Source organism: Bos taurus, chromosome 2, assembly GCF_002263795.3.
Source record: "Bos taurus isolate L1 Dominette 01449 registration number 42190680 breed Hereford chromosome 2, ARS-UCD2.0, whole genome shotgun sequence".
NCBI lineage: Eukaryota > Metazoa > Chordata > Mammalia > Artiodactyla > Bovidae > Bos > Bos taurus.
In genome coordinates this window covers 24,977,667-25,004,495 of record NC_037329.1, presented here as the reverse complement: position 1 = coordinate 25,004,495, position 26,829 = coordinate 24,977,667, and the positions used below count along the sequence as shown (strand labels likewise).

At 38.2% G+C, this 26,829-nt stretch overlaps 1 protein-coding gene and 2 pseudogenes across 2 annotated transcripts in view; 1 reads left to right on the top strand and 2 right to left on the bottom strand.

Annotated features, from left to right (window-relative positions):
• The window catches only part of DCAF17 (DDB1 and CUL4 associated factor 17), a 29,798-nt gene extending 24,706 nt beyond the window's left edge, over positions 1 to 5,092 (top strand). Inside the window, exon 14 of one of the 2 annotated variants that reach the window (XM_024977517.2) lies at positions 568 to 5,092. In XM_024977517.2, the coding sequence (XP_024833285.1) occupies positions 568 to 735 (168 nt within the window). In that variant the 3' untranslated portion in view covers positions 736 to 5,092. The remainder of the gene's footprint in view (positions 1 to 567) is intronic. The other variant, NM_001191489.1, reaches the window with a different exon arrangement.
• A 14,168-nt stretch (positions 5,093 to 19,260) lies between these two features.
• LOC786651 (structural maintenance of chromosomes protein 6-like) lies at positions 19,261 to 26,372 on the bottom strand (annotated as a pseudogene).
• Positions 19,969 to 21,074, bottom strand: LOC107131324 (eukaryotic translation initiation factor 3 subunit M-like; annotated as a pseudogene).
• Positions 26,373 to 26,829: the final 457 nt, after the last annotated feature.

The following is a 26,829-nucleotide window of genomic DNA, read 5'->3' as shown; positions in this document are numbered from 1 at the left end:
CTTACCAATGGTCTTAAAGATGAAGCTTCATGTTTTCTCCTGAGACATGCTATCTGACCACAGTCTGATTTTCTCCCATTTTATAAGTTTGGTAATGTTTTGAAAAATAAAAATTCTGTTTTCTGTATTGAATCCCCACAGTTACTTAATAGAGACTTCTGATCATGTAGAGTTTTCAAGCACTCTTGAAAATTTGTCTCTTTTGAGTAATATGGAATATAAAAGTTGTAAGGAACAGTAGATGTTACTTTATCCAGTCATTGTTTTGTCAGTGGAGAATGTGAAAGATTATGAACTTGCCCATAGTCACAGTAGCAATGTTGACAGTAAAATCTGAGTGTTCAGACACTTAAGTCCAGAACTCTTCATTCTTAATATTTTGTGTAATGCTTCTCTCATAAATCATCTGCATATCCATAAATAATGAAAAATAAACTATTTCTGGCAACTATTTTGCCTTCAAGTATATATTTGAGCATCTCTAAAGATGCTGTGACGTCTTAATGAAACAGTATTGAACATGGTTATGTGAAGAGGAAATCCCATTTGCCTGTGTTTTCATTGCAGACATATAGCCATGAAGTCTACTTTGACAGAGACTTGGTGCTCCACATAGAGCAGAAGCCCAGCAGGGTCTTCAGCTGCTATGTTTACCAAATGGTATGTGACCCTGGGGAAGAAGAAGAAACCACAGACAAAAGGAATAAAACAGATCACAATAATTTTACATTTTGAGATGTAACTTATGAGACTTCTAGCCAAACACCCCAGGAGCCATGGCCAGTCCTCTTTTTTATCATCTGCATAGTATATTCTCCAGTGTTTTCCAGAAAAGGTCTTGTGTTGACTTCAGACATTTGTGACTTCTTTTTTAAACTCTGGCCATACAAGGTGGTGAGGACTTCACTTTATATAAAGGTTTTTACAATAACATCCCAAGAAGCCTAGCATTTTGCAGTTTTTTAGGTGGGTGGTGATGCAAATATAAAATACTAAAGGTCAGAGAAGGAAAGTTAATTCTAATTATTTGGAGGTCATTGATTAGGGGGTGTTTTGCATGGTTATTAAAGGATGGCATGGAATTTTGACTGGTGAAACTAGGAGGAATAGACAGAAGGATACAAAACGTACAGAAGGAGATCCTGTATCCTGTCAACCAGACTTGAAGGATGGAAGATGAGATCTATAATATGAAAGCATACTTGGAAACAAAACTGTTTCATCATGGTTTTTAAAATATAGATATATGTATACGTGTTTGATATTATATGTAGTAGCAGAAGTTGACTTTTCCATGTTTTTTTTCTCTTTGATGTTCCCATTGGTTTTTTGTGTTTCTGTTAGACTAATCTAAAAGATTTCAAGCAAGCTTTAAGTGATTTTTTTTTCTCATACATAGCCTGTTTAGCTGTTAATACATCTAAGAATATTGTACTCATTTCACCGTTCTATTTATTTGGTGAATCTGCCAGTTCTGCTTAGGCAATATTTTTATACCTAAGCAGTAAGATAAAGGTATCCCAGGTTATACCAGCTCTGCTCCCTGTAGGAAGAATGGATAAAGTCCCAGGAGTTTTTATTAGTTTGGAAACTGACTGACAGCTAGAAAAAGCTTTTGGTTCTCTCTTAATTGTGAAATGAGTATTTTTTTTCTTCTTTGTTAGAACCAATGGAAATATGATTCTTGAACTCAGATAATCATTCTTAAGAATGGTAAATAAAAGCAACCCAAGTAAGTAAAGGGAGAAAATGTTTCTTTGTGCTTCCTACTTGAGAAATCCAGCTGCCTGCAAGCCACATGTTTAGCACATTCTCTGATTCAGACTCAAAAAAAAAAAAAAAAGTAAAAATAGAAGGGGAGAAAACAGCAGTAAAAATCATTGCTGATTCAAATGTAAAGTTAAAATATGGGATTTTAGCTTGGATGATTTATATTAAAATTATCCAGTTCTTCCTTCAGTTTTGGCTTGGTATGTTAAGAATAATATGAATTCTGCCCTGCCCTTGAAGTTTGCGGATAAATTTTAAGCTTATTGTGCTCAACAGGGCTGCTGAGAGAAAGGTGTTAGCTATTCAAAAAGTCAAGATATTAGTAAAAGAGTCCATAAATTTAAAAGAAATAAAGGGAGCAAACTTAAAAGTGTCATTTGTGCAATAGAAGAGAAGATTGCCAACATTTTAGAATAGGGGTAAGTATTTATATGTTGGCTAAAAATAAATCTTGCTGAATCTGCTCCTGTGTATAATCATTTGGGAAAGTAGAAGTGATTACCTCATGAGCAAGATAATAAAACTATCTTCATCTATTAAATTCTGATCATTTTATATCTACTAGTTGAAAAATCCATTCTCAATAGCATACATAGTAGTACTATTTAATATTTGAGGCTTTCAGAGTCTTTTGGAGATACAGTTGTGATTACAAAGAAGTTGGATAGTTATAATGTGCTAGAACATTGCCCCAACCTTCCAACTAAAACATGAGCTATATCTAAACAGTCCTGTCCAGTGAATGTATATCTTCAAAAACAAGTCCGATAAGAGGAAATAGATTAAAAAAATCAGAGAAAAGAAAAACCAGTATGTGTGGGTTTTAAAGCAGGCGCGGTGCTATGTAAAAGCAGAAAGCCTGCTCTCCATTTCCAGAAGTATTTCAGAAAAGGATGTCTTAAGACTTCAGTCCTATCAGATTTTTTTAAAAAGAGGTTTGTTGAGTTTCCCCTTTGCTTAAGTCAGTGCCTTCTTTTGAGGAAGTGATAGAAACTCGTCTGTTCGCAAAGGCATCTGAGAACTATCTTAAGATGATACCGCTGTGTTTAAACAAATTAAAGTATTCTACATTTTCCATCAGCTGAATGTTTTATTTCTTGTGATACGTTATTCTTAATGATGACATATTTACTGGGTGTTTTCTGTCAGTTGGGCTTCCCTTGTGGGTCAGCTCGTAAAGAATCCACCTGCAATGCGGGAGACCTGGATTCTCTCCCTGGGTTGGGAAGATCCCTGGAGAAGGGAAAGGCTACCCACTCCAATATTCTGGCCTGGAGAGTTCCATGACCTGTACAGTCCGTGGGGTCCCAAAGAGTCAGACACGACTGAGGGACTTTCACTTTCTGTCAGTCACTGTGATACATGTAAAATGAAGTGTCTCGCTTAAGATTCAGATTAACCATATGAGGTATGACCTGTATTATCCTTCCTCATGTTACAAATGAGGAAACTGAGGCTCACAGAAGTTAATTTGCCCAAGGTCCTGTAGAGATGGGAAATGCATTCAGATTTGTTTGGTGCAACCTTACGCCAAATTTCCTCTAAAGCTCTCCAAAGGCAAAGGATGTAATATTATCCCATATATAGCATGTTAACAATGATAATATTAGGTATATAGAAAAACGCTCAAAAGTCTTTTTTATTTTTTTATTTATTTTTTTTTTCTAATTTTATTTTATTTTTAAACTTTACATAATTGTATTAGTTTTGCCAAATATCAAAATGAATCCGCCACAGGAAAATGATGATTAGATATCCAAATTTTGGGCAAAGTTGGTCACATTGGCCTATTCATATATTGTTGTTCAGATGCTCAGTCATGTCTTATTCTTTGCGACCCCATGGATTGCAGCACGCCAGGTTTCCCTGTCCTGCACCATCTTCCAGAGCTTGCTCAAACTCATGTCCATTGAGTCAGTGATGCCATCCACCTATCTCGTCCTCTGTCTTCCCCTTCTCTTCCCGCCTTCAATCTTTCCCAGCATCAGGGTCTTTTCTGATGAGTCAGCTCTTTGCATCAGGTGGCCAAGCTTCAGCATCAGTCCTTCCAATGAATATTCAGGGTTGATTTCCTTTAGGAAATTCATATATATAACTTGACATAAAAGATAGCTCTTTCTGCAATGGTTGAAAAAGTCAGTTTTTTAAAAAGTACAAAAAGTAATCCTCTCATCTGATTTTGTGGTAATAATAAACACCAGTATTGGTAATTACTCTTAATGTAACTTGCCTTCCTTTTCAATAATTATTATATTTTCTTACCTTTCTTAAAATGTTTACATGTATGACTTACCTTTTAGAGTCCCAGAAAGTATGCAGGGGCTAATTTCTGGTCCCTAAGTTTCTATAGAGTTTCTATCCTATGGAAAGAATAATTTATTCCAGGCCAAGGGTATATAATAGGAAGATAAGACCTGGGAATCTTCCCCCATCATTTTATTATAAAAATGTTCAAACATATAACAAAATTGACAAAATTTTATAGTAAATACCCAAATAACCAACCACATGGATTATTCGTTTTATTCTACATGTTTTATTATTTATCCATCCATGTTATTTTTATGGTGCATTTAAAATAAATTGTGACTTCTCTGGTGGCTCAGACGGTAAAGCATCTGTCTGCAATGCGGGAGACCCGGGTTTGATCTCCGGGTCAGGAAGATCTCCTGGAGAAGGAAATGGCAACCCACTCCAGTATTCTTGCCTGGAAAATCCCATGAACAGAGGAGCCTCTTAGGCTGCAATCCATGGGGTCGCAGAGAGTCGGACATGACTGGGCTTCACTTTCACTTTCTTTAAAATAAATTGCAGACATCAGTATACATCCCCCTAATACTTCATTTATATTTATTATATAGTTTATTATAGTTTAGCTTTTAATTTTTTCAGTGTATATTTACATGCAACATAACGCACAAATGTATATAAATTTGATGATTTTTTTCACAAATCCATATACCTCGTGTAACCCAAACCCTATTCAAAATTTAGAACAGTACAATCATGCCAGAGAGTTTCCTCATGCCCCTACCGAGGCAGTCCCCACCTACCTCTCAGATAAAACTACTGTTCTGATTATTTTGCCTCACAGATTAAATTTGCCTGTTCTAAAACTTCATATAAATGAAATCATACAAAGTATAATGCTTCTTTCACTTAGCATGTTTTTAAGATTAATTCATGTTGCCTGTATCAGTGGTTCATTTCTTTTCATTGCTGAGTATTGTCTTTTTTTCCACTTTCCTGTTGATGGATACCTGGGCTGTTTACAATTTTTTTTTTTTTGATATTATGAATAAAGCTACCATGAACATTCTTATTCAAATTGTACGTGTGTGTGTAAATACATGTCTTTATTCATCTTGAGTAAACATCTAAGTATGAAATCATTGGGTCCTTGATTAGGTGTATAGTTTCATAAAAAACTGCCAGACCTTTTTTCCAAAGGATTGTACCATTTACATACCTGCAACCATGGGGATTTCCAATCGCTCCACATGTTCTCCAACCTTTGTGCTTGTCAGTCTTTTTCATCTTAGTATTTGTGGTGGGTGTATTATTTCCAGTCGATACTTTGACTATTTCTACTTGTGCCTAGTAGCCCTCTTGTCGGATCTACCCCTTTATCCTTTTTAATACCACCTCCTGCTAGGAACTGCTGAAAACATTTTTTCTCTGTGATAATAGTTAAGAAACCCAAAACTCAGCTTGAGTTATTCTTTCTCAAACATGGAATACATCACTCACCAAGGAACTCTTTTTCCTATAATGAAGACCAACGTCTGAGAAAAAACCTGAGTTGTTGAAGAGATGTTTTAGACTTCCACATGACTGCTGGTACTGGTCAGGATGGCACCAAAACACTGTAATAAAACAGAATATGAGCTTTTCCTGTAACAGTTACCAGTTCATGTTATTTCTAAGTCAGGTGAATTTTTGACGCTAACATGAAAGCATATTAAACAAGCTGTATGCTTTCCCCAACAGCTATATTTGGTGTGGTTTAATTCATATTTCCTTATTAACTAATGGCAGTAAGCACATTTTCATGTGTTTGCCCATGTGTAAATTTTTTATTTTCTAAACAAGTTTATTGAGGTATAATGTATATGAAACCATCACCACAATCAAGATAATGAATACATCTATCACCTCAAAAAGTCTCCTCTTGCTTCTTTGTAATCCTTCCCTCCTGCTTCTCTGGGCCCCCTCTCCCTTCCAAGGCAACCACTAATCTATTTCTGTCACTTGAGATTAGTTTGAATTTTTAGAATTTTATTTAGAAGTTACATTGTAAGTACTTTTTTTTTCCTGCTGCTTTCACTCAGTATTATTTTGATATCCATTTGTGTTGCATGTAGCAATAGTTGATTTTTTTTTGTTGCTAAGTAGCACTTCATTATACTTACATAATCAAAACTTGTTAATATATTTACCTGCTAATGTACATTTGAGTTGTTACCTTTTTTTGGCTACTACAAATAAAGCTACTATGAGCATTTGCAGACAAATTTGTATGGACATATGTGTTATTTCTGTTTGCTAAATACTAAGGAAGGAATGGCTGAGTCATATATTAGGTATATGCTTAACTTTTTAAGAAGCTTCCAGACTTTTTCCTAAATGGCCAGACAAAATTATTCTGCATGATATGATAAATACTCTATCTGCTGCTGCTGCTAAGTCGCTTCAGTCGTGTCCAACTGTGCGACGCCATAGACGGCAGCCCACCAGGCTCCTCCGTCCCTGGGATTCTCCAGGCAAGAACACTGGAATGGGTTGCCATTTCCTAATCCAATGCGTGAAAGTGAAAAGTGAAAGTGAAGTCACTCAGTCGTTTCACGACTCTTCACGACCCCGTGACTGTACCCTACCAGGCTCCTCCGTCCGTGGGATTCTCCAGGCAAGAGTACTGGAGTGGGGTACCGTTGCCATCTAGAGAACCCTAAAAACTCCAGCACACAACACTATTACAAATAATAAATGAATTCAGAAAAGTAGCAGGATACAAGGATAATATACAGAAATCTGTTATATTTCTTTATACTAACAATGAAATATCAGAAAGAGGAAGTTTCAAAAAAATTCTGTTTAAAATTGCACCAAGAAAAAAAAAGAATATCCAAGGAAATGACGGGCTTCCCTTGTAGCTTAGTCGGTAAAGAATCTGCAATGCAGGAGACCCGGGTTTGATTCCTGGGTTGGGAAGATCCCTTGGAGAAGGAAATGGCAACCCACTCCAGTATTCTTGCCTGGAGAATCCCATAGACAGGAGCCTGGTGGGCTACAGTCCATGGGGTCACAGGAGTTGAACATAGCGACTAAACCAAGGCGATGAAAGACCTGTACACTGAAAACTATAAAACATTGATCAGAGAAATGTAAGATGATTCAAAGGAATGGAAAGGTATCCCATGCTCTCAGATTGGGAGAATTAATATAGTAAAATGACCATACTACCCAAAGCACTCTACAGATTTTATGGATCCCTATCAAAATATCTGGGACATATTTCACACAGAGAAAATAATCCTAAAATAATATGGAACCACAAAAGACCCAGAATTGCCAGAGTAATCCCAAAGAAGAAAGCTAGAGGCATAACTAACTCTCAGACTTCACATTATACTACAAAGCTACGGTTATCAAAACAGCATTCTAGATATAGGGAGTAATGGAACAGAATAAACAACCCAGAAATAAACCCACACACCTATGGCCAGTTAATCTACAACAAAGGAGGCAAGAAAATGCAAGGTAGAAAAAAGTCTCCAGCAAGTGGTGTTGGCAGAGCTGGACAGCTACACATAAATCAATGAAATTAGAAAACTTCCTCACACCATCTACAAAAATAAATTCAACCTGGTTTAAAGACCTAAATATAAGATGTGACACCATAGAACTCAGAAAAACATAGACAAAACATTCTCAGACATAATTCGTAGCAATATTGTCCCAAGACAATAGAAATAAATGCAAAAATAAACAAGTGGGACCTAATCAATTTAAAAGCTTTTGCACAGTGAAGGAAACCATCAAAAAAAATGAAAAGGCAACCTATGGAATGGAGAAAATATTTGCAATGATGCAACTGATGGGTTAATATTCAAAATACACACAGCTCATACAAGTCTGTATCAGAAAATCCAATCAAAACATTGGCAGAAGACCTAAATAGACATTTCTCCAAAGAAGACATCCAGATGGCCAATAGGCACATGAATAGATGCTTAACATCCCTAGTTATTTGATAAATGCAAATCAAAACCACAATGAGGTATCTACTCACACTTGTCATAATGGCTATTATTAAAAAGCCTACAAATAAGTGCTGGAGAGAGTGAAGAAAAGTTAGCTCTCCTATACTGTTGGTGAGAATGTAGACTGGTGTAGCCACTATGGAAAGCAATATAGAGGTTCCTTAAAAAACTAAAATAGAGTTACCATATAATTCAGCAGTCTCGCTCCTGGGCATATACCTGGAAAAGATGAAAACTCTTAATTTGTGAAGAGTATCCCAGTGTTCATAGCAGCACTATTTACAATAACAAGACATCAACAGACAGTTGGTTTAAGAAGATATAAGAAACATACAATGGGATAGTACTCAGCCATAAAAAAGAATGGAATACTGCCTTTTGCAGCAATGTGGATAGACCTAGAGGATATCATACTAAGTACAGCTCCAACAGAGAAAGACAAATATGTAATATCCCTTATATGTGGAATCTAAAAAAAATACAAATGAATCTATAAACAAAACACATAGACTTACAAACAAGCTTATGGTTACCAAAGGGAAGAGGAGGATTAGGAGTATGGGATTAATACATACAAACTGCTGCTGCTGCTGCTGCTAAGTCACTTCAGTCTTGTACGACTCTGTGCAACCCCATAGACGGCAGCCCACCAGGCTCCCCCGTCCCTGGGATTCTCCAAGCAAGAACACTGGAGTGGGTTGCCATTTCCTTCTCCAATGCATGAAAGTGAAAGTGAAGTCGCTTAGTCGTGTCCGACTCTTAGCAACCCCATGGACTGCAGCCCACCAGGCTCCTCTGTCCATGGGATTTTCTAGGCAAGAGTACTGGAGTGGTTGCTGTTGCCTTCTCCAACATACAAACTACTACACATAAAATCAATAAACAACAAGGATTTATTGTACAACACAGGGAACTATATTCAAAATCTTGGAATAATATATGATGGAAAATAATCTGAAAAAAAATAGGTCTATAACTGAATCACATTGTTGTACACCTGAAACCAGACACCTGAACCGGACATGGAACAACTGACTGGTTTAAAATTGGGCAAGGAGTATGACAAGGCTATATATTGTCACCTTGCTTATTTAACTTATATGCAGAATGCATGTGCATGCTAAGTCGCTTCAGTCGCGTCTGGCTTGGTGTGACCCTCTGGAATGTAGCCTGCCAGGCTCCTCTGTCCATGGGATTCTCCAGGCAAGAATACTGGAGTGAATTGCCATCCTCTTCTCCAGGGGATCTTCCTGACCCAGGGATTGAACTCAGATCTCCTGCACTGCAGGCAGATTCTTTACTGTCTGAGCCACTAGGGAAGCCCTATACGCAGAACACATCATGTGAAATGCTAGACTGGATGAATCACAGGCTAGAATAAAGATTGCTGGAAGAAATATCAACAAAATCAAATATGCAGATGATACCACTCTAATTGAAGAAAGCAAAGAGGAACTGAAGAGCCTCTTGATGAAAGTGAAAGAGGAGAGTGAAAATGTTGGCTTGAAACTCAACATTCAAAAAACTAAGATCATGGCATCTTGTCCCATCACTTCATGGCAAATAGAAGGGAAAAAGTGGAAGCAGTGACAGATTTTATTTTCTTGGGTTCCAAAATCACTGCTTGACACTGATTGAAACCATTAAAAGACAGTTGCTCCTTAGAAGGAAAGTTATGACAAAACTAGACAGTGTATTAGAAAATAGAGACATCATTTTGCTGACAAAGATCTGTGTAGTCAAAGCTGTGGTTTTTTCCCAGTAGTCATGCACGGATGTGAGAGTTGGACCATAAGAAAGACTGAGTGCTGAAGAATTGATGCTTTTGAACTGTGGTGCTGGAGAAGATTCTTGAGAGTCCTTTGGACTGCAAGGAAATCCAACCAGTCAATCCTAAAGGAAATCAACCCTGAATATTCATTGGAGGGACTGATGCTGATGCTGAAGCTCCAATATTTTGGCCACCCGATGTGAAGAGCTGACTCATTGGAAAAGCCCTCATGCTGGAAAAGATTGAAGGCAAAAGGAGAAAGGGGTGGCAGAGGATGAGATAGTTATATAGCATTACTGGCTCAATGGACATGAATTTGAGCAATCTGGGAGATAGTGAAGGACAGAGGAGGCTGGTATGTGCAATCCATGGGGGTCACAAAGAGTCAGACACAACTTAGTGACTGAACACCACCACCTGAAACTAACACAATATTATAAATCAACTATAGTTTTTAAAAATGTAATTTCTGTAGACAAAAATGAAAAAAATTAATCTGCAGACTCATGACTGCTTTCCAGCATATTCATGGGTATACCTACCAAGGGCCAGCTCTTTCTAAACCTCATTTTGTCAGCTATGTGTGTTACTGTCATTACATAATTTATTTATTAAATTAATCCATGAAACAGAATTAAAAAGGAAAGTTCGATTTTACTATTAAAAAGGTTATATACTTTCAAAAGACTTGCTATAATCAGGTCACTAAAAATTACTGTCAAATAAGGAGTGGGTAACATAGCTGTGAAAGATTGAGAGATGTCTTAGCCTTGGGTTCCCTCAAAAATAGAGCCTGGGGCTTCCCAGGTGGCTCAGTGATAAAAATTTGCCTGCCAGTGCAGGAGACAGGTTCAATCCCTGATCAGGGAAGTTCCCACATGCCACAGAACAACTAAGTCTGTGCATCACAACTACTGAAGCCCATGCTCTGGAGCCCATGTTCCACAACAGGGAAAGCACTGCAGTGAGAAGCCTATCACCGCAACTGGAGAAAAGACACAGTGACGAAGACCCAGCTCAGCCAAAAATAACTAAATAAATGCTTTAAAAAACAGAACTTGAAACAAAGCTTATGTGCTGCTTCTGTGATAAGGAGTGACATCCCTGCAGGAATGAGGGGTAGGAGGAATGAAGGAGACACAGAAAGAAACCTAATATCAAGCTGGCTAAGAGTGACTAAATGCTTAATTTCATGAATCAACTTCTGAGAAGTCACAGAAACCCCTGAGGCAGTAAGTGAGGGACAAGATGGGGGGAAATGGATAATAATTTATCCTCCCAATTCTTATCATCTGCTATTCTTCAAAGCTCACACTCAGCACATCATTCCCATGAGTTTGCAGACTGCACAAGGCTGAGTTCACCTTGACATCAATGGGCAGAAAGCAAGGGAACTCAGAGCAACACGATATGAGTGAGGTTGTTAGGCAGGTTGTGCCGGCACAAAGTCTGCAAGAGTCCATCCACACAGAATGGTGATGGGAGCAGTGGCTGGAACAAGAGAGGAGTGAGGCCAAGAGAATCTGATTTTGCACGGAGTGTCTTTCTAAAGGGGGAATTGAAAAAAAACGGAAGGATTCTGAACTCAGATTTCTCCACCTGTGTCTCTGAGTTCTGGTCTGCTTTAAAAATACCATTTCTGGAATTTGAGTCAGTTGTAGTGAGGTGTCTGAACCTAAAGCCCATTACACAGAGTGAAGTAACTCATAAAGAGAAAAATATATATTAGCACACATATTTGGAATCTAGAAAAATAGTACTGATTAACCTATTTACAGAGAAGAAATAGAGACACAGACATGGAGAACAGACTGCTAAGTCGCTTCAGTCATGTCCAACTCTGTGCGACCCCATAGACGGCAGCCCACCAGGCTCCCCCGTCCCTGGGATTCTCCAGGCAAGAACACTGGAGTGGGTTGCCATTTCCTTCTCCAATGCAGGAAAGTGAAAAGTGAAAGTGAAGTCGCTCAGTTGTGTCTGACTCTTCTCGACCCCATGGACTGCAGCCTACCAGGCTCCTCCGTCCATGGGATTTTCCAGGCAAGAGTACTGGACTGGGGTGCACTGACATGCATACACTATTTGTGTAAGATAAATAACCAGCAGGAGGCTGCTGCACAACACGGGGAGCCCACCGATGACAGAGAGGCATGGAATGGGGAAGGAGGGCGGCAAGAGGGGATATATGTATAGTTATGACTGATTCGTGTTGATGTATGGCAGAGACCACCACAATATTGTAAAGCAATCATCCTCAAATAAAAAATAAAAATAAATAAATAAAAATACCAATTCTGGAAATTATATCTGTGAGTGTGGTCTATGTCAGAAAGATAGCAGAACACCAATTAGCAAAATCAAACCTAAAGGAAACTTCCTGGCCTTCTATAAAAGATAGTTGTGTACCCTTTTATGTTTTAAGTTGGAATAAAATGTTTACAAAGTGTGTATATATCTTTATACAATGACTTCCTTTTTAATTAATAGACCAGTCTTCCTCAATAATGTCAGATAACAGAACTTATTCTTTCTAAAAGATTAAGCCTTGATCAATTTTTAATTAATTAATTTAATTAGGATTGAGTTTTGGATAGTTCTTTGATTTTTACAGTTGAGAGATACTGATTTTTTTTAAATTGAAGTATCATTGACATTGTTGTGTTAGTTTCAGGTGTACAGCAAATTGATTTAGTTACACATATATATTCTTTTTCAGATTCTTTTCCATTACAGGTTATTATAAGATACTCAATATAGTTCCCTGTGTAGCACAAAGGATATTGATCTTTTAATAACAGTTTTATTATGCTATAATTCACATACTATGAAATACACTCTTTGAGGGACTTCCCCTGTGGTCCAGTGGCTAAGACTCCACGCTCCCAATGCAGAGGGCCCAGGCTCAATCCGTGGTCAGGAAACTAGATCCTGCATGTCATGCAACTAAAACCTAGTGCAGCCAAATAATCATTTAAAAAAATCACTGTTTGAAAGTATACAAGTCAGTGATTTTTAGTATATTTACAAAATTGTGCAACCATCATCACTATGTAATTCAAGAACATTTACATTACCCCAAAGAGAAGCTCTGTCTACATTTGCAGTAATTCCCGTTCTCCCTTTTACCCAGTCCCTGGTGATTATTGCTCTACTTTCTGTCTCCATGGAGTTGCCTGTTCTGGACTCTAATAGGTAACAGCCAAATAGTGCCTGTGATAGAGGCTTGTGTGGCTTTCTGAGCAATTATTAACTTTTTCTGTCTCAGAATCTATCTTCGAATTTTGATAATGTGTTATGATAAATAACTGTTACCCATTTTAAACTTAGTAGACTACACAGACATGTCTAAAAATGCTTTTGAGTCATTGCAGGGACGTGCCTGCTAAATAAAGACTGAAACATTAAGATACAGCAACTTTTGTGGCTATCTCCTAAGTTTGATCGTTGAACCCATTAGGTGCTCTGTCTTCAAAGAACAGCATTGTTAATTGTGCTTTTACCTGCTAGAAGAAACGTATGTTAGACCAGACAGTGCAGTTAGTAATAAAATGTCCATGTCAATGAATAGTAAAATTACATACAGATTAATGAAATAAGACTTTGTGTATCTGCTGATATTAATCTAAAATTCTGATGAGGGGAAATATTTAGGTGAATTCACCTATATTTAGGTGAATTCAAGAGTGAATATTCACTGACAGTCATTCTAATAAACAGTATCAGTTGGGATATAGTACTACAGTTAATACCTAGGACATTTACTCACCTTTGAAGTTTTCAAAAATATATTGGTGCTCCAAGGAGAATCAACAGATTAAATATTAGAAAGGAGGAGAATTTGCCAAATTCTTTTTTTTTTTTTTTTTTTTTAGCAGCAAAATAGTACAGACTCATGAAAGAGCAGTAGGGAATGTCCTTAATGGAGTAGGATCCAAGATGTTGGAAGTGGCTGGAAATGCTCCATTTGGGATAGGACTGTGTTTGTATATGACTCAGGAGAAGAAACCTGGGTGTCATAGTTCACTGAAGCTCCTGGGCCTCAAAGTCTTCATCACAAAGGAAGGAGCTTATTTTGAAGTGGTCTCTGAAGGTGTCTCTCCCAAGTTTGGGTCTGTATTTCAAGAAAGGAGTCTAAATCTCAGCATCACTTAGATGTGTTGTAAGAGGGTAACTACCTCACCATCCCACTGCCAGCACAAAAGTTGAAAAACGTTCAAAAGTAAGAAGCAAATCTCTCATCCGCTTTCTGAGTCTGTTTCTGGGCTATCTCTTTCTAATCCTTATCTTTTATGTTTGAAGCTACAATCAACATGGAATTGATTTTTGCTTCTGGTGTGAGATGGCAGGGTGTCTCTTTTCTTTCCCTTTTCATAGGAAAATCTAATCCATCACCACTTTTGCAGTGACACCTTTGTCATAAATCAGGTGTCTATATATGGCCTCTGCTCCATTCTGTGATCTATTTGTCAATGTTTTCACCAATATCATACTGCATTAATTAGATTTACATCTTAATATTCAGTAGAGTTTGTCCTCACACATTTTTCACAGGAGTGCATGGTTAGTTTTGACCGTTGACATATTCTTTATCCTTCCACTTCAGAAAAGTGAAAGTCGCTCAGTCATGTCCGACTCTTTGTAACCCCATGGACTATACAGTCCATGGAACTCTCCAGGCCAGAATACTGGAGTGGGCAGCCTTTCCCTTATCCAGGGGATCTTCCCAACCCAGGGATTGAACTCAGGTCTCTGGCATTGCAGGCAGGTTCCTTACCAGCTGAGCCACCAGGGAAGCCCAAGAACACTGGAGTGGGTAGCCTATCCCTTCTCCAGTAGATCTTCTTGACCGAGGAATCAAACTGGGGTCTCCTGCATTGCAGGCAGATTCTTTACCAACTGAGATATCAGGGAAGCCCATTCCACTTCAGAATCTACCTGTCAATTCCACAAAAATTAACTCATTGCAATTTTGATTGGGACCACATTGACTCTACAGGTAAACCCAGGGAGGAATGACATCTGTACTAATTTGAATCTTCTAATACATCAAAAGAGTATATCTCTCCATTTATTTAGATCATTTTCAATTTCTCTAAAAATGTTTTTAGGTTTTATGTATAGAGGTATTCCACATCTTTCTTTAGATTTATTGTAGGTGATTGGTATGTTTTAATCCTATTGTAAATGGTATCTTTTTAGATTTCATTTTTTAATGGTTTGATGCTCAACAAGGACAATTTCATTGACTTTTGCATGGCAATCTGTATCCTGTAAATTTGTTAACTTACCTAATAATTCTTTTTATTTATCTATTTTTATTTTTGGCTGTGCTGGGTCTTCACTGCTGTATGCTGGCTTTTCTCTAGTTTTGGAGAGTGGGGGTTACTCTTTATTGCAGTGCATGGGTTTCGGTAGTTTTGGATCCCAAACTTTAGAGTGCTGGCTCAATAGTTGTGGCACTCAGGCTTAGTTGTTTGGCAGCATATGGGATCTTCCCGGACCATGGATTGAACCTATGCCTCCTGCACTGGCAAATAGATTCTTAACCACTAGACCACCAGGGAAGCCCTCACCTAATAATTCTAGTATCAATCTGTGGATTTAATTTTCTAAGAATGCAAAAGATTCAATTTTATTTCCTCTACCTTTAACCCTGTTATCTATTTTTCTTGCCTTATTGTATTAGATAGGACTTTCAGTATATTCCTTGTTTCAGAGTGAAATATTTCACTGTTAGGTACTGTTTCCTGTAGTTTCATTTTTCCGTAAATGTGTACTTACATGCTAAGTTGCTTTAGTTGTGTCCAACTCTATATGATCCTATGGACTGTAGCCCACCAGGCTCCTCTGTCCATGGGATTCTCCAGTCAAGAATACTGGAGTGGGTTGTCATGCCCTCCCCCAGGGGATCTTCCCAATCCAGGGATAGAACCCGCATCTCCTGCGACTCCTGCATTGTAGGTGGATTCTTTATCACTGAGCCACCAGGGAAGTCCCTTTCTCATAAATACCCTTTAACAATTTAAAGATGTTTCCTTCTATCTATAGTTTGCTAAGAGTTTTTTTTTTATACCTACATATAGAATTTTATCAATGCTTACAGTATTAAAATAATCATGTTTTCCTCATTTCTCCTGCTAACATGGTGAATGGCATTGATTAATTTTTTATGTTGAAACAGTCATATTCCTGAAATAGAGTCAACTTGGTTGTGATATATCCTTTTATATTTTGCTGGATTCAGTTGGTTTGTTTAATAAAAACCTTAACTTCTAAGTAGGATATATTAATTTGCAGTATCCCAATGTTTTTGTTGCAACAAGTAGAAAATAAAATGGGTAAATTGCAAATTTATGTTTGTAAAGCTATCAGAGAGTTGAGGAGCAAAGAGGAATGGGTAAACTAAAATTCTGCAACAGTAACAACCCATCCAAGGTGAACTAGTGATTGTCTTTTTTTTTTCCTCTGGTGGGCTTGATTTAGGCAGGGAGACTGTACTAGAAGAAAAAGAAGCCAGCAGAATTTTTGACAGTCACACAGAGCTGGTGTGACCAATTAGAAACTGGAAAAGCCCAAGTGCAAGGCTAATTTTGCCCCTGAGACATTTCCTGAGGGTGATGTGAGGCTGGGTGCTGGTCAGAAAGGCAGGTTTTCATCTCCATTGTCTTGTGGTGCTTAGGGGAAAAAGCCTACAGGGGATAAAATCCTACCAGAGGCTTTCACAGATTCACAACGAGGCTCTCCCTCAGGTTTCTGTCCATGGGTGTGTAGCTTGCTGTGCTTAGTCATCAGTCGTGTCTGACTCTTTGCAACCCTTTCGACTGTAGCCCACAAGGCTCTGCTCTCCATGGGATTTCCCAGGCAAGAATACTGAAGTGGGGTGCCATTTCTTTCTCCAGGGAATCTTCCCAACCCAGGAAAGAACCCCTGTCTCCTGTGTCTCCTGTTGAACCATTGGGGAAGCTCAGCAAGTTTGCTAAGTGCTGCCATAACAGACTACCACAGACTGGGTAGTCTAGAAAAGTTTATTTTCTCGCCATTCTGGAAGCTAGATGTCCAAGATCCAAGTGTCAGCAGGGTTAGGTTTCTATACTGTCTGTTTCCTTGGCTTATGGATGGTGGTCTCCCTGTCTTCACACAACCTTCTTTCTGTGTGTGAGTCTGTGTCCTAATCTCTTCTTATAAGAACACCCATCACGTTGCCTTAGGGCTCACACTGATGAACTCATTTTAACCTCTTTGAAGACCCTCTCTCCAAATACGGGCACATGCTGATGACTGAGAGTTAGGACTTCAGCATAAGAATTTGTGGGGGGTGGTCAGGCAGGGCAGGGGGAGACACGATTTAGTCTCTAATAATGGGGTTGGACACTAAAGAGCTAAATTCAAACATGAAGAACAGAGTTACAGGGCTGAGGAAACAGAGATTAAAGAAACTCTCAGTTAGAAGCTCTGAATCAATTCAATCACTGATTGGATTGAGATGATCTGTTCTACAATCTATCTGCCTAAGGAAGGTATCAGCTGGAGCCTTCTTTTATATACAAAGTCTGTCATATAATAAAACACTATTAGACATGTAAAGGAGGAAAAGGTGACCGATGACAAAGACAAAATACTAATAATAGAAGCAAACCCTTCCTTTCATTGAGAAGGTTTTAAATTGCAGATGCAATTTGAGTTATTGAATTACCTGGTTTCTTCTTGTATCAATTTTGGAGAACTGGGCCTTGTTAGAAATTTATTCCTTTCATCTAATTTTTCAAAGTTATAAAGTCTCATAATATCCTTTTGAGATCTTTTAATATCTAAAAGATTTATAATAATTGTAACCACAGGTAAAGCACCAAAAAGTTCAGTTCGCAGCTGATCCAAGCTGTGGTAAGATGAGATGTTTTCTTTTTTTTCCTGTTCACTCTCATAACAAGTTTATTATGGTCATTCAGTTCAGTTCAGTTCAGTTCAGTCACTCAGTTGTGTCCAACTCTTTGCGACCCCATGAATCGCAGCACACCAGGCCTCCCTGTCAATTACTATCTCCCGGAGTTCACTCAAACTCATGTCCATCCAGTTGGTGATGCCATCCAGCCATCTCATCCTCTGTCGTCCCCATCTTCTCCTGCCCCCAATCCCTCCCAGCATCAGGGTCTTTTCCAATGAGTCAACTCTTCACATGAGATAGCCAAAGTATTGGAGTTTCAGCTTCAGCATCAGTCCCTCCAATGAACACCCAGGACTGATCTCCTTTAGGATGGACTGGTTGGATCTCCTTGCAGTCCAAGGGACTCTCAAGAGTCTTCTCCAACACCACAGTTCAAAAGCATCAATTCTTCGGCGCTCAGCTTTCTTCACAGTCCAACTCTCACATCCATACATGACCACTGGAAAAACCATAGCTTTGACTAGACGGACCTTTGTTGGCAAAGTAATATCTCTGCTTTTCAATATGCTATCTAGGTTGGTCATAACTTTCCTTCCAAGGAGTAAGCGTTTTTTAATTTCATGGCTGCAATCACCATCTGCAGTGATTTTCAAGCCCCCAAAAATAAAGACACTGTTTCCATTGTTTCCCCATCTATCTGCCATGAAGTGATGGGACCAGATGCCATGATCTTCCTTTTCTGAATGTTGAGCTTTAAGCCAACTTTTTCACTCTCCTCATTTTTCAAAGAACTATCTTTTAGCTGGGGCTTCCCAGGTGGCATTAGTGGTAAAGAACCAGCCTGCCAATGCAGGAGACATAAGAGAGGCAGGTTCTATCATTGGGTCAGGAAGATTCCCTGGAGGAGGTCATGGCAACCCACTCCAGTATTGTTGCCTGGAGAATCCCAAGGACAGAGGATCCTGGTGGGTCACAGTCCATAGGGTTGCAAAGAGTCGGACACAGCTGAAGGGACTTATCACACAGCACACATCTTTTAGCTGTGTTGATTCTTTCCATCAAATGTATGTTTTTATTGCATGAATTTCTGCTTTTATCTTTATTTTATCCTTCTTTCATTTTCTTTGGGTTTTATTTCTGCTATTTTTCTTTCTTTTTTTTTTTGTTTCCAGGTGCTAAAACTTTTAATTCTTACAAAATATCATAGAAATGAACCCAAACCAAACAGATATGTACATGAATGTATGTACAAAATTTTACTTCTGAAAAGAAAACTTAAAATAGGCAGTTAAAAAAAAAAAGATTTAAAACCAGTACTATGAAATTGATTTTTGTAAAGTAATTTTAATTTACTGATTGTAGCTGGTTTTCTAGGCTTATTTATATATTTTATTCTGGTAAGATGCATAAAAGAGTTTTTTATTTTAGAATATCTTTGGTTTCATTTTATTTCATCAAATAGTCCTGAATTTTTTTCCCTTTGCAAATCTTTCAACATGAGGACACAGCATCTAAGTTACAAATCAACTTTTGTCTTGTTCCTATTGAGTTACAGGTGACAAAGGCAATGGGATTTACCCTCTTTCAGGATCAGACATTCAAAGAATTCTCAGTCTGTCAGTTAACTTGACAGACGTGAGCTTGTGCTTTGAGGGGTGAGCAAGATAAATTGAAACACTGGGAATCTGCTGTCTTGAGTATCATACTCATTATGTCCTTTAGTTAACTGTATCATGTAGAACATCAGACTTGTCCAGCCATCTGAAAGGAGATTCAGCAATGGACCACAGGGAAAGAATGAAACAAGCCATGGGAAAAAACAAAAACAAAAACATTCACCTCTGGATAAGGCCTTGCTGTTATAGAAAGGAACTTTGTTTCTCTCCCCAGGCGGAACTGATACAGTAACAGTGTCATTCTTGTGGACAAAATTAATTTTTCTGTAAATAGGCTGGCTGAGATAAATTGTCAAAGTACAATTTGTATTACAAAGACCTTCTAAATTATTGATTTGCTTTGTATCTATGAGTTCTTGTTTCTTCTAGTAATTTAATAAACCTTTCAAAAGTCTTTACATTATTACCTAGATCAAGATATGTTTCTCATGCTTCTCAGTACTGCTTCATTATTTCCTCGTGATCTCCAAAACTAGCATGTTCAGCCTGTATCTTTTGTCTTAATCTATTCATTTCTTTGTCTAAACTTTTTTTTTTCAGATTTCAGCCTATGTTTTACTATGATTTAGATTTTCCAAAAAGAACAAAATTATACAGAATAAAAATTCAGGTGTCAGAAAGACTCAAAAGGCTGTTTTTCATTTTGTTCAAGTCTTGTTTCCAGGCATTGTGTCATAGAGTTGTTGGCATTGTTGTTTTCCAAATGTCCGATGTGTGCTATGCTGACAACTACTTTTCTCTGGGTTTGATCACTTTTGTAGAAGACCATTTTAGTTCTTACCACATCAGTAACAAATGCTTCAACATCATCAGCTCCAATTTGAAGATCTTGTTGCATTGTGTCAAAAGAAATTTCTTTATTTTCCACTGCCATTCCCATAAAATAAGCAGTCTCATTTTTGCCATATTCTGTTCATGTAGTAGGCCAACTGAATCAATGAAGTCTGTATCATTCTGATGAAATGACATATGATGCTAATTTAGCACTCACAAAAAATGGTTAAAAGATCATGCATAAGCTCGCCTTTCAAAAATTTGACTGGTTTTAAAGTAAGAAGATGATCAGAAAGGAATGCATTTGGATCTTAAATGCTTGCACAATATACCTGTGGGCATCAACTCGAGCCTGGGAAGCATTGTCCTCCATGTAACTGCCTAACAATTCCACCATAACTTTTGATGCGGCATCACTTTTCTTACAAGCCACAAGTGCCTCATGATGTAGTCTTAAAAGAGTGTGTTTTGTTTTTTTCTTTTAAGTGGTGAGGTTCCAGTCAGAAATCCATTTTCTAACTTGATCCAGCTCAGTTGGAATATACTGGATGGCCCCGCAAGAGCCTGCAACTATAGTGAGGCTGTATATCTTACAGGAGTATTCTTATCCATCCCATGGAAAAGATTGCTTAGCAACTGTAGTCTCAGAGATGGACGTTCACCTTCCTGAAATCTGACCAGTTTCTCACACAGGCTTTGAATCAGAGCTTCCTGCTTATCTGGTTCCAGGATCAACAGGGGGATACTGCGCTGTTCATCACAATTTCAAGGACTTTATCATCTTCCTTCAGACATACATCACTGGCTTCAATAATTTGAGCTAAATCTACATGAAGTCCACCTTCAGAGTTCTCTTATGAAATTTCAGCTCCTTTAGATTTCAAATAAGCATGAAGCTCAGCAACCTGATCTTCCTCACTGACGTCGCAACGCAGGAATGCTCATGGCGAAGGCCCGCGCACTGTGGACATTCCGCTGGCTAACCACGATGACAGCTAAACTTTTTTTCTTCTATTTTCTCTGGGCAGATTTATCTTCTTTTTCTCCTCTAGTTCTTTTTCTTTCCTATCTAGTTTTCATTTATTTTTATTAAAAGTATCCAGAGGACTTCCCTGGTGGTCCAGTGGTTGACTTTGTTTTCCAGTGCAGGGGATGTGGGGTCAATCCCTGGCCAGGAGCTAAAAATCTCAGATACCCAGAGGCCAAAAAACCAAAATGTAAAACAGAAGCAATATTGTAACAAATTCAATAAGGACTTTCAAAATAACCCACATTGAAAAAATCCTTTCAGTTCAGTTCAGTTCAGTCACTCAGTCGTGTCCGACTCTTTTCGACCCCATGAATCGCAGCATGCCAGGCCTCCCTGTCCATCACCAATTCCCGGAGTTCACTCAGACTCACATCCATTGAGTCAGTGATGCCATCCAGCCATCTCATCCTCTGTTGTCCCCTTCTCCTCCTGCCCCCAATCCCTCCCAACATCAGAGTCTTTTCCAATGAGTCAGCTCTTCACATGAGGTGGCCAAAGTACTGGAGTTTCAGCTTTAGCATCATTCCTTCCAAAGAAATCCCAGGGCTGATCTCCTTCAGAATGGACTGGCTGGATCTCCTTGCAGTCCAAGGGACTCTCTAGAGTCTTCTCCAACACCAGAGTTCAAAAGCATCAATTCTTCGGTGCTCAGCCTTCTTCACAGTCCAACTCTCACATCCATACATGACCACAGGAAAAACCATACCCTTGACTAGACGGATCTTTGTTGGCAAAGTAATGTCTCTGCTTTTGAATATGCTATCTAGGTTGGTCATAACTTTCCTTCCAAGGAGTAAGCGTCTTTTCATTTCCTGGCTGCAGTCACCATCTGCAGTGACTTTGGAGCCCAGAAAAATAAAGTCTGACACTGTTTCCACTGTTTCTCCATCTATTTCCCATGAAGTGATGGGACCAGATGCCATGATCTTCGTTTTCTGAATGTTGAGCTTTAAGCCAACTTTTTCACTCTCCACTTTCACTTTCACCAAGAGGCTTTTGAGTTCCTCTTCACTTTCTGCCACAAGGGTGGTGGTATCTGCATATCTGAAGTTATTGACATTTCTCCCGGCAATCTTGATTCCAGCTTGTGTTTCTTCCAGTCCAGCATTTCTTATGATGTACTCTGCATATAAGTTAAATAAGCAGGGTGACAATGTACAGCCTTGACGTACTCCTTTTCCTATTTGGAACTAGTCTGTTGTTCCATGTCCAGTTCTAACTGTTGCTTCCTGACCTGCATACAGATTTCTCAAGAGGCAGGTCAGGTGTTCTGGTATTCCCATCTCTTTCAGAATTTCCCACAGTTTATTGTGATCCACACAGTCAAAGGCTTTGGCATAGTCAATAAAGCTGAAATAGGTGTTTTTCCGGAACTCTCTTGCTTTTTCCATGATCCAGCAGATGTTGGCAATTTGATCTCTGGTTCCTCTGCCTTTTCTAAAACCAGCTTGAACATCAGGAAGTTCACTGTTAACATATTGCTGAAGCCTGGCTTGGAGAATTTTGAGCTTTACTTTACTAGCATGTGAGATGACTGCAATTGTGCGGTAGTTTGAGCATTCTTTGGCATTGCCTTTCTTTGGGATTGGAATGAAAGCTGACCTTTTCCAGTCCTGTGGCCACTGCTGAGTTTTCCAAATTTGCTGGCATATTGAGTGCAGCACTTTCACAGCATCATCTTTCAGGATTTGAAGTAACTCAACTGGAATTCCATCACCTCCACTAGCTTTGTTCGTAGTGATGCTTTCTGAGGCCCACTTGACTTCACATTCCAGAATGTCTGACTCTAGATGAGTGATCACACTATCATGATTATCTGGGTCGTGAAGATCTTTTTTGTACAGTTCTGTGTATTCTTGCCACCTCTTCTTAATATCTTCTGCTTCTGTTAGGTCCATACCGTTTCTGTCCTTTATCAAGCCCATCTTTGCATGAAATGTTCCCTTGGTATTTCTAATTTTCTTGAAGAGATCTCTAGTCTTTCCCATCCTGTTGTTTTCCTCTATTTCTTTGCATTGATTGCTGAGGAAGGCTTTCTTATCTCTTCTTGCTATTCTTTGGAACTCTGCATTCAGATGCTTATATCTTTCCTTTTCGCTCCTCTTCTTTTCACAGCTATTTGTAAGGCCTCCCCAGACAGCCATTTTGCTTTTTTGCATTTCTTTTCCATGGGGATGGTCTTGATCCCTGTCTCCTGTACAATGTCACGAACCTCCATCCATAGTTCATCAGCCACTCTATCTATCAGATCTAGGCCCTTAAATCTATTTCTCACTTCCACTGTATAATCATAAGGGGTTTGATTTAGGTCATACCTGAATGGTCTAGTGGTTTGCCCTACTTTCTTCAATTTAAGTCTGAATTTGGTAATAAGGAGTTCATGATCTGAGCCACAGTCAGCTCCTGGTCTTGTTTTTGCTGACTGTATAGAGCTTCTCCATCTTTGGCTGCAAAGAATAGAAAAAAAAAAACTTTAAAAATATTTAAAGTATCCAAACATTCTTTTTGTTTTGCTTCACAATGCCATTTCTCTTGTTTTTGGTTAGCCACTTCAGAATCAGCAAGGTTTAATTCATCTTTAAGTGGATCTGCTACTGTTTAATTTTCAGTTTAATTACAACATACTTGTTTTCTGCTTCTTATTTCAGACTTTTAAGAGACTCCATGCTTTCTTTTGTTGTTCCATATTTTTCTCAACAATTTTCACTTTCATTTTATTTTCTTGAACTTCATCTTCCAAGGTTTCAACATCTACAGACTAGGATTCTTTTATATTCTCAAGTTCCTACATTTTAGAAAGAGTTTTTCTTAATTTCATCCTAACGCTTTACAATCTAGTTGGCAACTTCTAAGAAAACTTTCATTGTGTTTAATATACTCTTCAGGAATAGACAAGTGTTGCTGAAAATTTGTTATCGGGGCTTATGTATTTTCAACCTTCTTCTCTAAGTCAGTTTAAATAAATCCACATTTCTGCTTAGAAACTCAAGTCTTATTTTCAGGTAAATAATAACATCCCACAAAGACTTGATCACCATCAGCAATAAAAGCTACAATTTTCGGGTAGCTTTGGGAGTGCATTACTGCACAAGCTACACAATTATTTTTGATTAGTAGCACTGTCTCTATATCTCTCATGTCAGTTAGACTATTTGTAACAACTGCATTTTCTATTTCTATAGCTGTCAGAACTGTTGGAAACTGGATGATAAGCAGCTCTATCTAACACCATACATCTTATTCCCAAACTCAGAAACTATTGTCTGTGGCTGTGAGGTCCCTAGTGAATAAAACCTTTTCATCCGTGCCTGAAGCATTCTTTCCTCAGCATGATTATGGCAACAATAGGCTTGCAGAAGTCCTTTAAGCAAGATTCAATAGCTAGAGCAAGCTCAGTGTCCCAAGGATGAATGAAAGAGCCTGAAGAGCCTACAGGTTTATAGGTAAAATGTTCACATCAATAAGCATCATCTCTGGCTTCAAGAAGGGTCAGAACATGAGGGCCAAATCCTTTTAGTCAACCGTTATTACTTTCTTTCAGTTGCCTCTGATTATATAGTTCAGTATATACTTCACATCTCATTCTTCTCCCTAAATTCTGGTATGTTTCCTTTGGCTTGCTGAAACTGTTCAATCTCTTGGTTGACTGAACTTCTTTGAACCTATAAGGCCTTTACACTCTTTTCTTATATATATATAATTTTTATTCAAATATAGTTGATTTAAAATGCTGTATGAGCTTCTATATCCACTTTTTTTTAAGATTCTTTTCCCATATAAGTCATGTTGGGGTTTTGAGAAGAATTCCCTGTGTTGTTCAGTAGGTCCTTGTTAGTTATCTATTTTATATATAGCAGTGTATATATGTCGATCTTGATCTCCCAGTTTATCCTTCCTCTGTTTACCCCCAGTAACCATAAATATGTTTTCTACATCTATGACTCTATTTCTGTTTGGTAAATGAGTTCACTTGTACCATTTTTCTAGATTCCTCATCTAAGCAATGTCATACGATATTTGTCTTTGTCTGATTTACTTGACTCAGTATGACTAGGTTACACTCTTTTTTTAACCAAGGTAATTTTTTTTGCCTTTCAGCTTAAGTTCCAAAGATTGATTGTACCTTTTTTTTCAGTTCTTCAATTCTTTTGAAAAGCTGCTCATCATCTTTCTTTAATGTTCTATATGGATTTGGATTTTTTTTAGGGAATGATTGTATAAAACTTCAGTTTCATTATAGGCTCTTTTCTTAGGAGTAACATCTATCTGCTTTCAAGACCATACATTCTGGTGTTCATGCATTTGTCTCTTCACTAATATTTTCTGTTTTATCTTGAATATCCTTGTATTTTTTTTCTCTGCTTCATTAAGTTTGACCTGCTGTTCTTCATTTTGCTGTCAAGTCTAGCAGCAGGATCTTCTCTAATTTTTATATTATCTCTCATAGCAGTCCATTGTTTTTCTGTTTAATTGACCACTGCCCAAACCATTTCATGTTTCAAGAGTTTTAAATTAGCCTTCAATGTACTTAAACTAGCAGTACTTTGAAAATATTCTTCTTTAAATACTGGTGGTTTAGCTCAAAAAATTACTCTTCCTTGATCTATCTACTCCTTGTTCTTTCTTTTGTTTCCATAATGTATGAATAACCTTCCTTCATCTGCTCAAGTTGGGTTGCTCTCATGGAGAATTTATATTTGTTTCCCTCAATTTAGGCAGCTATAACTGGTTGCTTATCTCTTGTGTTAAACTGAAACGAGATTATCCACCTGTATGTTGAAATGATCAAGAACTACAATCAGTTCTTTCCTAGTAGAAGCCATGGTTCGTGTTTCACTTTTTAGTTTGTAAGACTGACTTTCTTTTCTGTCCATGCTGCCAGGATGTCGCACAGCTAGAGTCGCCAAACACATTTGGCATCACCTCCACTGTTTCTTAATGTTATTGAGATAGCTGCTGAGTTCCATTGTTGCCAACAATAAAGTTGATATTAGAACCAAATTTAAAAGGTCTAAGTATCAAACGACACTTGAAGTTTCTTAGCTGAATACTCTCAATTATCCTAATTTCTGCTGCAGAGTAGAAGTGTCATTAGTGAGAGAAACTGTACATTCATCTTCCTCACTTTATGTAAATCCCCCAACTCTTGTCTCAGTCTTTTAGCATTTTTAAGAGTGAAGAAATTTTCTTCCTCTCTCTAGGCCATCAAGTCTCAGACAAGTTAGAGTGTCCTCAAGGAACCGATAGGAGGGACTGTTGTGGTGCAACCAGACATGAAGGCCACCCTGAGGATGTCTGGGCCTTTCCTGGCCTCCTCCGCCCACGAGCAACCACGTGCCTGCTACACGGCGCTCTGCACCTGCCTCTGCTGTTTTTCTAATCTCATGAGAAATTTTTAGACCATAAGTTTCTCCATCTTCCTTCTTTCCTAATATGTGCATTTTATATGCTGTAAATATCCCTCTCAACATGGCTTTTGGTGCACCTCACAACTTGTGACAGGTGGTATTTTCAGTGTTACTCTGTTTAAAATATTTTCTAGCACCCTTATGATTTTTTGCTTGAACAATGGACGATTTAGAGATGTGTTTCTTAATTTACAAGTGTGTGAATTTTCTACTGATAATTTTATTTCTAGCTTACTTCCACTGTGGTCAGAGAAT